The 13395-nt window shown below is 47.9% G+C and overlaps 1 protein-coding gene across 1 annotated transcript in view; it reads right to left on the reverse strand.

Annotated features, from left to right (window-relative positions):
• Positions 1–239: 239 nt before the first annotated feature.
• LOC8030265 (TAF5-like RNA polymerase II p300/CBP-associated factor-associated factor 65 kDa subunit 5L) overlaps positions 240–13395 on the reverse strand; it is a 29935-nt gene continuing 16779 nt past the window's right edge. The window contains exons 8-14 of the mRNA XM_029979946.3: positions 12047–12250; positions 10805–10902; positions 8092–8173; positions 6725–6836; positions 5678–5846; positions 4479–4662; positions 240–504 (exon numbers count right to left, since the gene is read on the reverse strand). Of these exons, the coding sequence (XP_029835806.2) occupies positions 342–504; positions 4479–4662; positions 5678–5846; positions 6725–6836; positions 8092–8173; positions 10805–10902; positions 12047–12250 (1012 nt within the window). The 3' untranslated portion in view covers positions 240–341. The remainder of the gene's footprint in view (positions 505–4478; positions 4663–5677; positions 5847–6724; positions 6837–8091; positions 8174–10804; positions 10903–12046; positions 12251–13395) is intronic.

A 13395-nucleotide genomic window follows, 5' to 3' on the forward strand; every position in this document is an offset into this window, starting at 1 on the left:
TATTTGCAAATCTGTAGAGAAAAGAAATAAGAAGTATCACTAGGTAACAGGTTTCTTAAAATGCTGAAGCATGCACTCTCAGCAAGGCTCAAAGGTGTGTGTGTGTGTGTATATATATATATATATATTAAAAAAAAACCTTTAATATTTTTTTAAAAAGCTTTTTTTTTTCTTTAATTAAAGTTAAAAATACGTGGTAAATGATGCTTCGGCAAGAAAAACAATGGGGTGGAACCATCTGCACAAAAATCAGCTTTATGAGCACTTTGACCGACAAATGCAACGGCGATAATGAAACGAAGGGGCTCGCTCGAATGACTTTGCTGAAACTGAGAGGATCCTCAGGAAGAGGAGGAGGACGATGACCGGGGGGCAGAGCTTGCAGCTGGCGCAGAGCCAACCAGGGTGAGCAGGTTGTGCGACGCGTACCGCACCATGTGGAGAGCGCTCGTCGCTGTCGGGAAACTTGCCAGGTGCTCTGGAGACGTGTGACTGTCAGTGTCGCTGCAATAAAAAAAGCAAATTAAGCCCACAGCCAGTTCAAACCGCTTGCAGACAAGTGGTTTAAAATAAGATTGGCACGGGCCATACGCAAAAATCCTGCCAGCTATCATCACTGTGCCATTTGGAGCTGCCATGATGAAGGGCTTTTGCCGCCTTCCGCGGCGGACCTCAGTTTTAGAGCGCTGCTCTTAGGCGGCTGTTTCCGGCTTCAGCGGCGATGCCGTCGCCATCGGCGTAACCGCGCATTGCATTATGGGACGCTTCCCATAATGACGTCACACATGACGTCACGAGTGGCGTCGCGAGAGAGGAGGGAGAGGGGGAAGAGAAATGGAGGAGGAGGGGAAGGGGAGGAGGAGAGGGTAAGGAGGAGGAACATACCCTCCTCTCCATACCCTCCCCTCCTCCCCTTCAAGAGATGCGCTCTAATTTGGCATTACAGAAAATTGTAATTGTCTCATTTTTTCATGAATTAGGACAATGTATTTGTACATTTGGTGGGATGCTGTTTAATTTTGGTGCACCAAAAGAAAGACGGCTGCCAGATTGTGGAAAAGGAATTGCCAGCAATAAGGTTGCGAGACTCTTCACCGAAGCGGTGATCTGTCTTTAAGGAAAATGCCGTGCGAAGGGTTTGCACTGGACAGGCAGTATGTGACATACCTCGGCAAACCTCACTCATGAGGGCCCTCACTCACCCTCATCCTCACAGGTGAGGTGAGGGTGAGTGAGTTTCTGAACCAGGAAAATTCATGAGTGTGAGGGTGAGTGAGGGCCGTGAGGGCGGTGATGGCCGTGAGGACGGTGAGGGCCGTGAGGGCCGTGAGGGCGGTGATGGCCGTGAGGGCGGTGAGGGCGGTGAGTGGCGTGAGGGCTATGAGTGCGTGAGGGCCGTGAGGGCGGTGAGGGCCGTGAGGGCGGTGAGGGCAATGAGGGCCATGAGGGCGGGGAGTGCGTGAGGCCCCCTTCAGATCGAGCATCTTTCTCAGCAATTTTGGTGTTAATGGCGGGTTGTTCTCTAGCTTTCTCTAGATCGACACGAATTGCTGAGATCGGGTCCGGCTCGAAATAAGCAAGCAACTCGGAGCAATTCGAATACGTTTGAAGCGGCTCCATCCAATCAGGGACGCAATATTTTCATGTGATACCTCGTGCCGGTGATGATGACACCGAAAGACTTGGTTCTGGTTTGAAATCGATCGTTTTTTGGAAATAAACTGTTTCAGAAAGGTGCATTAGCATTCTTAACGAGGTTTAAATGCATAAAAACATGTTTATAACGCGTAATTGTGTCTAAATAGCGCAAGAAAAATAAAATTTTTATGATGACGATGGCAAATTGCAGCAATTGGTTGCTGCGTGCGACCGCGGGCGGCCCGTGTTGCTGGTGTTGCGACGTAAAGTTTCTGGGCAAAATCGCCCCATCTGAAGCTGGCCTGAGTGGCGTGAGGGTCATGAGTGCGTGAGGGGCATGAGGGGTGTGAGGGCCGCAAGGGCGGTGAGGGGCGTGAGGGCAGTGAGTGGCGTGAGGGCCGCGAGGGCGGTGAGTGGGGTGAGGGCTATGAGTGCGTGAGGGCCGTGAGGGCGGTGAGGGCTGTGAGGGCCGTGAGTGGCGTGAGGGCGGTGAGTGGCGTGAAGGCCATGAGTGAGTGAGTGGCGTGAGGGCCATGAGTGAGTGAGGGGCGTGAGGGCCGTGAGGGCGTGAGGGCCGTGAGGTTCAGTGAGGGTGAGTGAAGGGCTGAAGGTGAGTGTGACTGTGAGGGTGAGGGTGAGTGAGGGGCTGAAGGTGAGTGTAGCTGTGAGGGTGAAGGTGAGTGAGGGGCTTAGGTGAGTGTGGCTGTGAGGGTGAGGGTGAGTGAGGGCGACCTAAAATGCCGACCTCTGGTATGTGATCATATTTCAGATCCACGACTACCACTTTGCCGAGGCCAACATCTCTCAGGCGAAACTATTGGTACGGGAACCCACCAATATGGCAGAAACTTGATAATTGATCATACACACACTAGATGGCACTTTGTTTTGCACATGATCTAATGTCTTATACAAGGCATCAACTATTTCGTGCTACATTGCCAAGGCTGGCATAGCTTCTGCAGTGCTCCAGCACAATCAAAGCCAAGACGAAGCCCATACCCTTGCACCAGGGTGGGGCTGCAGCATTGTGGAAGCTACGCTGGCCTCGACAATGTAGCACTAAATAGTTAGCACCGAGTATACATAATGACGACTGTTTCAGCTCTGCTGAGAGAGAGACTGTAGGAATTGAGTATATGTCACGCTGTGCTCCTGTGTCCCTACACCATTTCGCCTTAAAATGATCCGCAGCAGACGCTTTCAGCTGTCCCAGTCGTTAATCCAGCCCTGTGAAAACGTCACGTGACTGCGCATCGCTGCACCCCTCGTGAAAGTCATGTGACGCCCACGAGGCGTTGGATTGGCCTCAATGGCAGGTAGTGCCCTCTGCGGTTCATCATAATGTGAAACGGAGTATAGCACAGCGAAGTCGGAGGACCAACTCGGAAGTAGTATACTGTCGGAGACTCCAAGAGTTGCTGCGGGTCGCTAGGGTTGTTTTACTCCTTGCAATAACACAATCAAAGTTCCTTCAAATCATGGCATTCTCGGCGTTCCAATTACGTTTTGTGGAATCTGTCACTAACTGATAAAGACATGCCACAGACAGATTATTACTTTTCAAGTATTGGAGGCCTGTCGCAATCCCACGCGACTGAGGGAGGTCCCGAGTGGGGAAGAAAAAAGCAGAATTTTGAGTTGTAAACATTTCTTTTTGATTGTGGACTCCTTAAAGGACATATGCAAAGGGAAAAAATAATTTTTTCAAACAGCCTGGATGGGAAAAGGATGTCATAAAACAAATCTACAACAAGAAAAATTTTTTAGAGCTATATTTATGGTGCGAAACGAATGTGTAGTTGGCGCCCATGGGAGCCGCCACTAGTCATGTGGTTGACCCATGCGCTGCTGTGCTGTGCCGCCGCAAGTTATGCTGGAGCCGTTCAGCGCCGTCGCTGAAGTTCCCAGAAGCCCCACGCCACCGCTGCACGTGCCACCAGCTGAACGAGTTTCTCCACGCCGCCGCCGGAACGCAACATTCTAGCATGCTTGCACACTTTTGGGAGCTTCCTATGGGCTCTAAAAGTTACTTATTAATCTTCGTATTTTTTGTTGCACTTCAAACGAATATTAATAAGTACTTAACTTTTAAAGTCCATAGAAAGCTCCCAAAAAAGTGCAAGCACCACGTGACTACAGTGGCCAGCCACGTAACTATAGCAACTACCTTTCCGTGGGCTCCCGCGGGCGCCGACCACAAATTCGTTTTGCGCCGTAGATATAGCTCTAAAAAAATCTTTTTTTTTTTTTTTTTTCATTGTAAATTTGTTTTACGACATCCTTTTCCATGCAGGCTGTTTAAAAAAAATTTTTTTTTTTTTTTCTTTGCATATGTTTTTTTAAGAGCTGCCCAAACAGGACACAATTTCTGCAGTTCACAGCATTTGCTGTACCGAAAGTGGAAATTTTCTCCATTTCAGGTCTGATTTGGCACATTTTTTTTTTCCGGACGGAAAGCTTTTTTTGCTTCCGTCCTTGGATAGAGGCTTAGGGCGTGCTCATCACGTGGGTCTGAACAGCCCGTCACATGCTCTGCTGGCTGCCATCAAGGCCTCCACTGTTGTTGTCAATCCCTGATCTCCCAAAAACAAGGAGAGGGAGAGACGACAGCTAGGACGCGAGAAGGAAGGCCGCACTGTTTGCGAGGCTGATGTCCTCATTAAAAAGGTATGCGCGCGCCGCCACTTTCATTCTTGGGAAGTACTTGTTTCTCTTCCCGTGCGCGGCATCTGCTGTGTCCCCTTTCGACAGCCCTGTACTGGCCATGCATCTATAAAAATCTAGCTGTGCATCGACACTTTGTCGGAGGTCCTTTCGCGTGGCTTCGGTGCGCTCACCTCGTGGAAGGTGCCGTGGAGCGTCTAAGGTCCCAGAGCCGCACGAGCGGCTCGGCGCCGCCGGAGGCCAGCAGCGACCCGTCGCGGTTGAAGGAGAGGTCGTACACCGCGTCCGTATGCCCACGCAGCTCCTTGAGCAGCGACGAGCTGCCCAGGTCCCACACTTTGATCCTGCGGTCTTCGCCTGCAAGACCGGCCGTATGCCGAACCGTGGCAGGAAGTTTTGAGGACGCACTTTTCAACCCCCTTAAGCGACACTCGTCCCTCTCCTGACCCGTCACACATTTGTGTTTCAGGGGCGAAGCTCTTTAGCCTTGTCCGTCCGGTGAAGCTCCTTAGCCTTGTCCGTACGGCGTCCGTGCTCACATCGATCTTACTGGTGCTCGTGCTCGTGTAAAGCAAAAAAAAAAAAAAAAAGATGAAAAAAAAAACAAGAAATGTTTGCGCAGTCGACAGGATTCGAACCTGTGCGGGGAGACCACAATGGATTTCTAGTCCATCACCTTAACCACTCGGCCACGACTGCGGGACGAGTAGGGGGCTCTGAGATGTGGTAGGAACTCAAGAGCTGGGGATGTCAGGGATGAAACGTTGCATGTAGCCACTCAACGTGTATACAGGAGAGGGTGCTGCGGTCAAATGCGTATATAATCGCGTTAAACTTTGCATGCATTGGCTCAACGTTTATAGACGAGAGGGCGCTACGGTCAAACGCTCCACTGCGTATATAACCACGATCCATACCACACATTCTCTTTATGACATGGATGAAAACGAACGAAAAGCTCGGCATGCTGCGGCTGAGCGTCTATGCAGAGAGCAAGCTGCTCCAGAGACCAGGGCGCGAGAAGCTGCTGCAAAGCGTCAAAAACGCCAAGCGGACCCGGAGTTGACAGCTCGGGAAGCGGCGGCAAAGCAAAATCAGCACCATCAGCACTACCTATGAACAAAATCAGTATCATCAGCACCACCAGAGCTGCACCCCAATCAACATCATTCACCACGTGGAAATGCGGTCATTTTTATTTTTACTCTCGGACCTAACAAGTGCCAATTCCCCGGTTTTTCAAGGTCGTCTGCAAATTTTTCGCTCGGGCGCTCGCTCGGCATTTTACACTGCGCCCTCTGGTTGAAGTGTTGCTAGTGTTTGTCCACTCTGTTTGTTCAGTTTCGTCTGTTTTTTGTGGGAGGGCCCTCACCGGCGGAGGCCAGGAGCTGTCCGTCCGGCGAGAAGGCGAGAGCAAAGATGGTTCCTCGGTGCGAGGGCAGCGTCCGCACCACCCGCCCCTCCTGGACCGACCAGAGGCGTAGGCACCGGTCGCTAGAGCCTGTCGCCAGGTAGTTGCAGTTGGGATGGAACTTGACGCACTGCGCAGCAATGCAGAGGCCAATCAATGCGCAAGTGGCTATTAATGGTAGGAAAAGTGAACACAGAAGTGGTACATGCCCATGTTACTCAAGGGGAAAACAAAGTTGTCGGTTTCTTGCTGCATCCCGCAAACGAGCTGAGGCGATGCATACTCTACTGTACACGATGTACTGCCTTAAAAAATTAATTAATTAATTAATGTGAAGCTGCACACAGAGTACACAAAATGTACTACCTTGATCAAATTAATTATGTGCAGCTGCATATAGACCACACACAATGTACTACCTTGAGGGAATTAATCTGCAGCTTCACAAAAACCACACAGAAGGTACTACACCAAGGAAATTAACTAATGATTTAAGCTGTACATGAACTACACAGAATGTACTAGCTTGAGGGAATTAATTAATGTGCAGCTTCACACAGACCCCACACAATCTAGTACTTTGAGAAAATTAATTCAGCTGCACACAGACTACAAACAATGCACTACCTTGAGGGAATTCATTCATTCATGTGGAGCTACATACAGATTACACACAATGTATCCCACCTTAAATAAATAATGAGTGAGATCATTAATGTGCATCTGCACACAAACACCTTGAGGGTATACCAAAATAAATAAATAAATAAATCCTCCTCCTCCTCCCCCACCATTCAAAATGTGGGTGCAATGTGGGTGCATTGTCACATGGCGTTACAATTCTCCTGCTAAATTTAGCGGGGAAACACCTTACGCGATGTCACAGTATCACGCGACACCGTGATTCTCACTTAATTTAGCGGACTACAACCCTATGCCATATACATCCCCGGATCCACTGCAAAACTTCACCAATCACAGCCATCAAAAAAAAACAAAAAAACTCACGTCAACATCCATGTTGTGCCCGGCCAGTATCCGCAGCGGAAACGTTCGCTCCGGGGTCCAGATCCTGGCAGTGTTGTCTTTGGAGGCTGTCGCAAAGTAGATTCCAAGCGGCCTGCACAAATCCATTCCGGCGTTACCCATTGGCAGAAGTGGCTCTCCTCAAATGTTTCATTCGCTGTCCTTGGAGTGGAAGCAAGCTGAAGCAGTGCTTCTCAAACTTCCCAACGCCAAGATTTTGTCTTTCGGCCGGCTTCGTGTAACTATCATTCTGTTCGATTGGTGCGGTTCATTCATCGGCATATTTTCGATTAGGACATCATGCTGTATACACGAGTGGGTTCTGAAACACTGAACTCTGGATCGGCGAGGGAGGGAGTATTGGATGATTACAACAACCAAAGACAAGGGAAAATGAAGAAAACTAAATGTGTGCATAGAAACTTTTAAGTTCCGAAAAATGGAGAATAATCAACCCTACTCACTCGGTGCACATACTTTGGTTTCTTTAGCTTTACGGGATAACCAGCATCATTAAACGAAAAAGCTTCATTGCTCGGCTCGATTGACGGTTGAAAGCTTTGGAAAGCCAAGGAAAGCCCTTGGGGACCCCAAAGGGTCTGGAAAACCCCGATTTGAGAACCGCTGGTATACATCGAGGAACTTACGTCGCCGTACGTCAAAGCAAGCTGAAACCGCCGATCCGGCTGAAAGCCACATGTCACGCTTAATGCTTTTAACATCTTGCAGACGAGCCCAGACAAAGTGCCTGAGCTCGTTGCAGTGCAAAGCGGAGATAGCAACATGCATCTCGGCACTTTCTCCAAGAAAGGCAGCATTAAAGATTCACTCGCAACTAGAAACCGGAAACGGCACACTGCGACTCGTGAACTCTACAATAGCTGGGAAGGTGTTCTGTCATATGATTTGAACCTTCCTCATTGCCCCAACCATCCCCGGTGGAGCAAACCACGTATCGGCTTAGGCCCCCAGGGTTCGCAGCCCACAGTTACAGAACTGCTGCACTTAGAGTAATAGCCAAACTTGCTTCCGAGATTCAACACACTGGTACACTTCATTAGAATAGATCATGTTGACATTGTTGCAGTAGCTACATTGCACCGTCGGTTGTCAAATTATAGGTTCTTCGGAACCAGGGGCTTTTTCAAATGCCAGAGTCCCTAGGTCGACCCTACCCCCCATGTAAAACGTGTTCCCAATTCAGGCACTCCGGGCCGTGGTCTACCGTGTCGGCATTGGTCAAACTGGCAGTTTGAGACGTGGCTCCTAATTTGAGTCATGCTAGTTTCTTTTGGCAGACTTCTGCGGCAATAGAAACGAACGGGGCTTCTACGGCAAGGATGGCTTACCCGACGTCCAGGGCCCACACAGGATACGAGTGTCCCCGGTAGATGGCCACATTCCTGTGCGTCTTCAGGTCCCAGGCACGAACTGGAGAGCGACGCAGGAGAGGTTGGCGGATTGACCGATCAACTCTGGCTTACTTAAACATTCAAAGACGGCCACGACAGGTTCGGGGATCTGTTGAGGCCGTACTGGTAGTGATAAATTAAGAATTCAAGCAATTATTAGCTTGTCAACTTGAATTGCCATCTTGACCGTGAGAACCCAAGATGGGGAATTGCTGTTTTTAACTAGATTAGCTGAACCAGTACTACTTGTGAAAGGTGTCTTAGCTCAATTTGGCTGGTATCTAGTACACTGAAGCAAACGAGTTACAAAGAATTCCAATTTAATAACATTGAAACAGTTTGATAGTTTGAGCTGAACGCAAGTAACGGCAAGTTTTGAGATAAAGTCTAATACAAAAATCATAGTGCTATGGTCTAAAACATTTGAATTGAGCCAAATAATTTAAAATATTTAATTGAACATTTTTCGAAAATGCAAGAGAACATTAAAAGAATGTGGCACATTCGAAAGCCACTGCCAATATCGTGAATGCTATACCTAGCCAAGGAAGATCCGAAATAAAATGTGTCGCATTCCGCATGTACACAAGTAAAGCTAACTAAAATCTATCCTATTTATGATAAATACAATAGGCATTCCGGTAGTTATTCGCAACTCCAGCGCGCCGCTCGCCCTCCCGCGGACGAACGGAGAACTAGAGGACCGGGGACGGCAGCGGCGGCGGCGGCGCGGAAACGGTGGCAGGGGCTGTCGGCCTTGATGCGCGAAGCCGTTTTAACGAACAAAAGTGAGCGCGTTAAAAAAGGAATTCTTGTGCTCCGCCTTGAAACAGCGTTGCACGAAGGACCGGGATGTCTAATTCCTTTAGGGACTTTTCGTGTATCGCATACGCTGCGGATTTCTGGTCTTGTGCATGGCCACCAGCTCAATCTGTGCTCAACGTGACGGAAGACGCTCCCGCTAATGAAGAAGAACTCTTTAGTACGGTCTACGAAAAGTCTATTGTTTGCCATAAGTAGGAGAAAACTCGTCGCGCAACGGTATGTCGAGCAACACAAATCGGGAATGGGTTCGTGTTTTAAGACCCAAGCACTTTAAAAAGGCAGAATACTCGTACTTGCTTTCAGGTAACTACAAAGCAAATAAAGAAGTGCTCGAAGCATTTTAAGTGCGTCTGTGTTAGCCAGCCATTCGTGACGAGAGCTTAGAACGCTCAGTTTTGGCCAAAGGGACCGCAATGTTGCCAATAACACGGTACAAAAAATGAACAGTATATTAAAATATTTATTGCTGATAGAGAAACAAATAAAACCCCTTACCACGCCGATTATGTTAGTAGGCAGTATTCGCATAGCGTACGACACCCCTAAACTTCAGCTGGACGTACAGCGCACTGACGTTCAACCGGCGCTACCAGCTTTCACGAGCGGCTTGATAGTCGAGTTGCCTGTGCAACTTATTAAAATAGCTTAAGTAAGTGTAAATGACTGCAAAAAAAAAAAGTAATAGTTTTTTTTTTGCCCTACTGCAGAACCTCGGTGTTTCTTTTTGTTGTTGTTGTTTTTTTGTTTTTTTTCTGTACTCTTTGATGCATACTTTAGCTGTTTAATATCTTATATCGCGCCGTCGTCAAGCCTCCCGTAAAAGTTGGGGCCGTCAGTTTGACGTCAGTGGGCTGCACGGCGACCTGAAGTTTTGAGGTGTCGAATATGTGACAAGGGGTGTAAAAACTACAACATTTTTTTCTTTTAGAGCGATGAGCACGGCAACGCTCCTGGAGCGCACTGAAAATAGTGTTTCAAAGGCGCAGCGCGAGCTTGCGGTTGTAATGGTACACCGCACGGTATACCGTGCGGTGTACCATTTTGTTACCACAGGCTATAGCCCTGCGGTAACAAACTTCCTATCAATAACCATAGAGCAGTGTGATTACGTGTTCCAATACACTAAAACCGAGACGGTGAGCAGCGAGTTGTGAGGCTGTGACACGAAAACACCAATACAGTGAACGCTGCTCTTCCGAAGCTTGACGGTCACCGTTCGCGGCTCTCCTTTTAGAGCACTAATGGCCAGGCAAAGCGCAAACATATCTTCATCACCCTCAAAAATATTCTGCCACAAACAGTAACTTGGCCGGTGCCTAAAACACGCTCGCTCACCACAAAGCTTCGCAATTTGAGGTTTCTGCAACTTTTAAATAATAACATGCTCATTTTCCTAACGTGCATTAGCATATCCGTCACCTGTAATATGATCCCTCCTTAACCGCTTCGCATTTGTGGACAAATAAAGCATTTTAAGCACGCTGAACAGCGTCAGCGCGAGCAGGCGCACGGGATATCCTGGAGAATCTATCCCCGTCTCTTCCGCCATCTTGGAACTACCGCCCCGCCACCTATAGGGCGTTGGAGTTGCGAATAAAAATAGATAAAAAAAAGCCTACAATCCACAGAGGAGATGTCATTGTAGTATCCCTATTTAATGCACATTATGACCCTTTATACTTGGGGCACAACAAAGCAGAAAAGTGTGCCCCTACTTGTACTTTCCACAGTACATTAGTCATAACAAAGCTCAGTCTGCTCTCATGCAATTCTGCATTTACAAAAAAACACACAACTGAGGAACGAGTGGGACACGATACATCACCTGTCGTGTCTTCCGAGCAGGAGAGGAGGATCTCCTTCCCAGGAAGGAAGTTGAGTCCATACACGGGTCCCCTGTGACCTCTCAGGACCTTCGTGTCACTGTGAAAAAACCATACAGTTTAAAGAGGCTACAATGTATTAGACTCATTAATTCATCAGGAAGCCACGAATTTTACTTGAATTATCAGAAATTATTATAAATATGATGCACAATAAAATTATGGCTACACATAAAAAGCTGATATTTGATTTCCTCTACACAGGCCTACTGAACTGATAAGGAGGTATGCCACAGATGAAACATTGGTGAAATTTATGAGAAGTTTATTCATTTCCAAAAATGTTGACTATCTGGGACTGTTTAGACAGCACATGATGCCTCAAAAAAAAATTAAGTTTGTTCATCCAGCAAAAAAAGTTGTCTATTGTGGACTACTAGCCCCTTTGAGTGCGCTTCTTACCGAGCACCGGTGCACTGTGGAGAAGCAACATACGCAGAAAAGGGCTCTGCAGATGTTGCTTTGCTGCAGTGCATCGGTGCTCGGTAAGAAGCGCACTCAACGGAACATTGAGAACAAAAAGCATGAATTTCACGAAAACGCCGCTCGAATTAGTGGCTTATAAATATGTTGAAAACATAGTGGGACAACCAAAATTTTAAAATTTGTTTGAATTAATTAAAAGCACGAAATATCAGAGTGACCATTGGAATTCTTCACTAATAAAATTAACAAAACCTAGAGGTGTCCAACGTCTCAAGATGGCCGTCTGGATTGACCCGATTTTGCTAATTTTTCTCAGCAAATGCACAACACTGTAGCAAATTAGACGTTTATGTTTAAACAGTGCAAGGTTTGTCTGCCTTTGAGGTATGGCGACACACGCTTACGCAGTAGATGAGAAACTTAGTCAGCGCTGCACGACCACAAGCCTGGGATCTATAATGTGCACCTCCCAGTATTGTCCCCACACCATACTTTAGCGCTTCACACTACAACCTAAATTCTTTTTTTCGGACCCTTTAAGTGGACACTGCAATTCGAACAAGTCCTTGTTATATACTGGTGTTGGGCAAACTGATTTAGGAAGCACTCTTATAATCTTTGTGCTTGTGGATCGTTGACATCCCAACATGTCATACGTCGACACAGAGTGCGATATGGTCAGTTCACCAGATAAACTGGCCAAGTACCCAGCAGATAGCAGAGTTATTGCCGTTCTCACTCCCATACCAGCAACCCACCTCGTTCGAGCAGCATCGTCGTCTTTGTCGGCGTCAGTGTCGGCGTCAGTGTCGGCGTCACAGTAGAGCCGTATCCGACGCACGTCGATTTCGGCCGGCTGCGAAGCCAGTGGCCGCGGCAGCAAACTCCAGAGCCTCACAGATGAATCTTCAAATCCACACGCCAACAGACTGTCGTCCTCCGCCTCCGCCGCCGAGCACAACCTGACGCAGTCGATGCAAAGGACAGTAAATTCTCGCTGCACAAGCCCATGCGCAATTTGACAAAAGCAAAGTACAAAGGCACAGCACCAGCCAAACAAGCAACGACTGTCATAAGACATGCGAGGCACCTGGTTTTGTACGCTGCAATTACACTGAATGGTCTTAAAAAGTTTCCATTGTCTTCTAACAGATGGCGCCACTTGGCCAAAAATGTTATCAGCCCGTGAAGCAAGTCTTGGGTCCCCATACTCTTCGACACGACTGTAAGGCATGCAAGAATATTCTACCGTAAAATCCTGTATGAATGTTCCCCCCACCGGCACCACACCTGGCAAAATGTGAAACACAATTAAGACGAGAAGCCAAGCCCGAAGATACCGCAGAATGTGTGGCCAAGTTGGCAGTGCAAGCGATTGCCACATGAATGCACAAGGTGTGAACCCTGTTATGGAGTTGCCGACGCTAGCGAGCTTCTAAGTCCAAAGCGACCGAGAACAAGCGTTTGCGCGGAGCCCGTGATCTAAACATCCGTTCCCCCGCTTCGCGCGTAACCTGAGCGCCCCGTACCAGAAACACCTTTCGTTTATTTTGTTTCATATTTAATAAACGAGACGTCAGTCTTCAGCCTGACTCCAACATGAAAGGTTGTCTGTGTGTGCCCTTCGCCAAAGAACGTAAAACGAAACAAACCCTGCCTGCTTATCTTCCTAAGGCTTCGACATCTGCGCTCGTTGCAAGTGTTATTGTGGCTCCAAGAAACTCTTCAAAAACTACCACACTGCCAGCCTGCCGCCTCGCTCCCATTGTTAGCTCCTCAAATAAACACCAAAAAATGACTGCATCTCCATGTGGTGAATGATGTTGATTGGGGCGAAGCTCTGGTGGTGCTCATGATACTGATTTTATTGTTCATAGGTAGTGCTGTGGGTGCTGATTTTTTTTTTTTATTGCTCATAGGTAGTGCTGAGTTCCGGGTTGCATTTCGACTTCATTATTACTGCTTTCTGGTCGGTGAAATGCAGAGCCAGTGGTTCTTCTAGCAAATCAGCTTGGATCCGCTAGAAGCCGTGGGAACGCATCTCCACCGCTTAAGTCAACGGTCCATGTCAGAAAGAGAATGTGTGGTATGGAACGTGGTTATATAC

The sequence above is a fragment of the Ixodes scapularis genome, unplaced genomic scaffold (assembly GCF_016920785.2).
Source record: "Ixodes scapularis isolate PalLabHiFi unplaced genomic scaffold, ASM1692078v2 PGA_scaffold49__6_contigs__length_1374808, whole genome shotgun sequence".
Lineage (NCBI taxonomy): Eukaryota > Metazoa > Arthropoda > Arachnida > Ixodida > Ixodidae > Ixodes > Ixodes scapularis.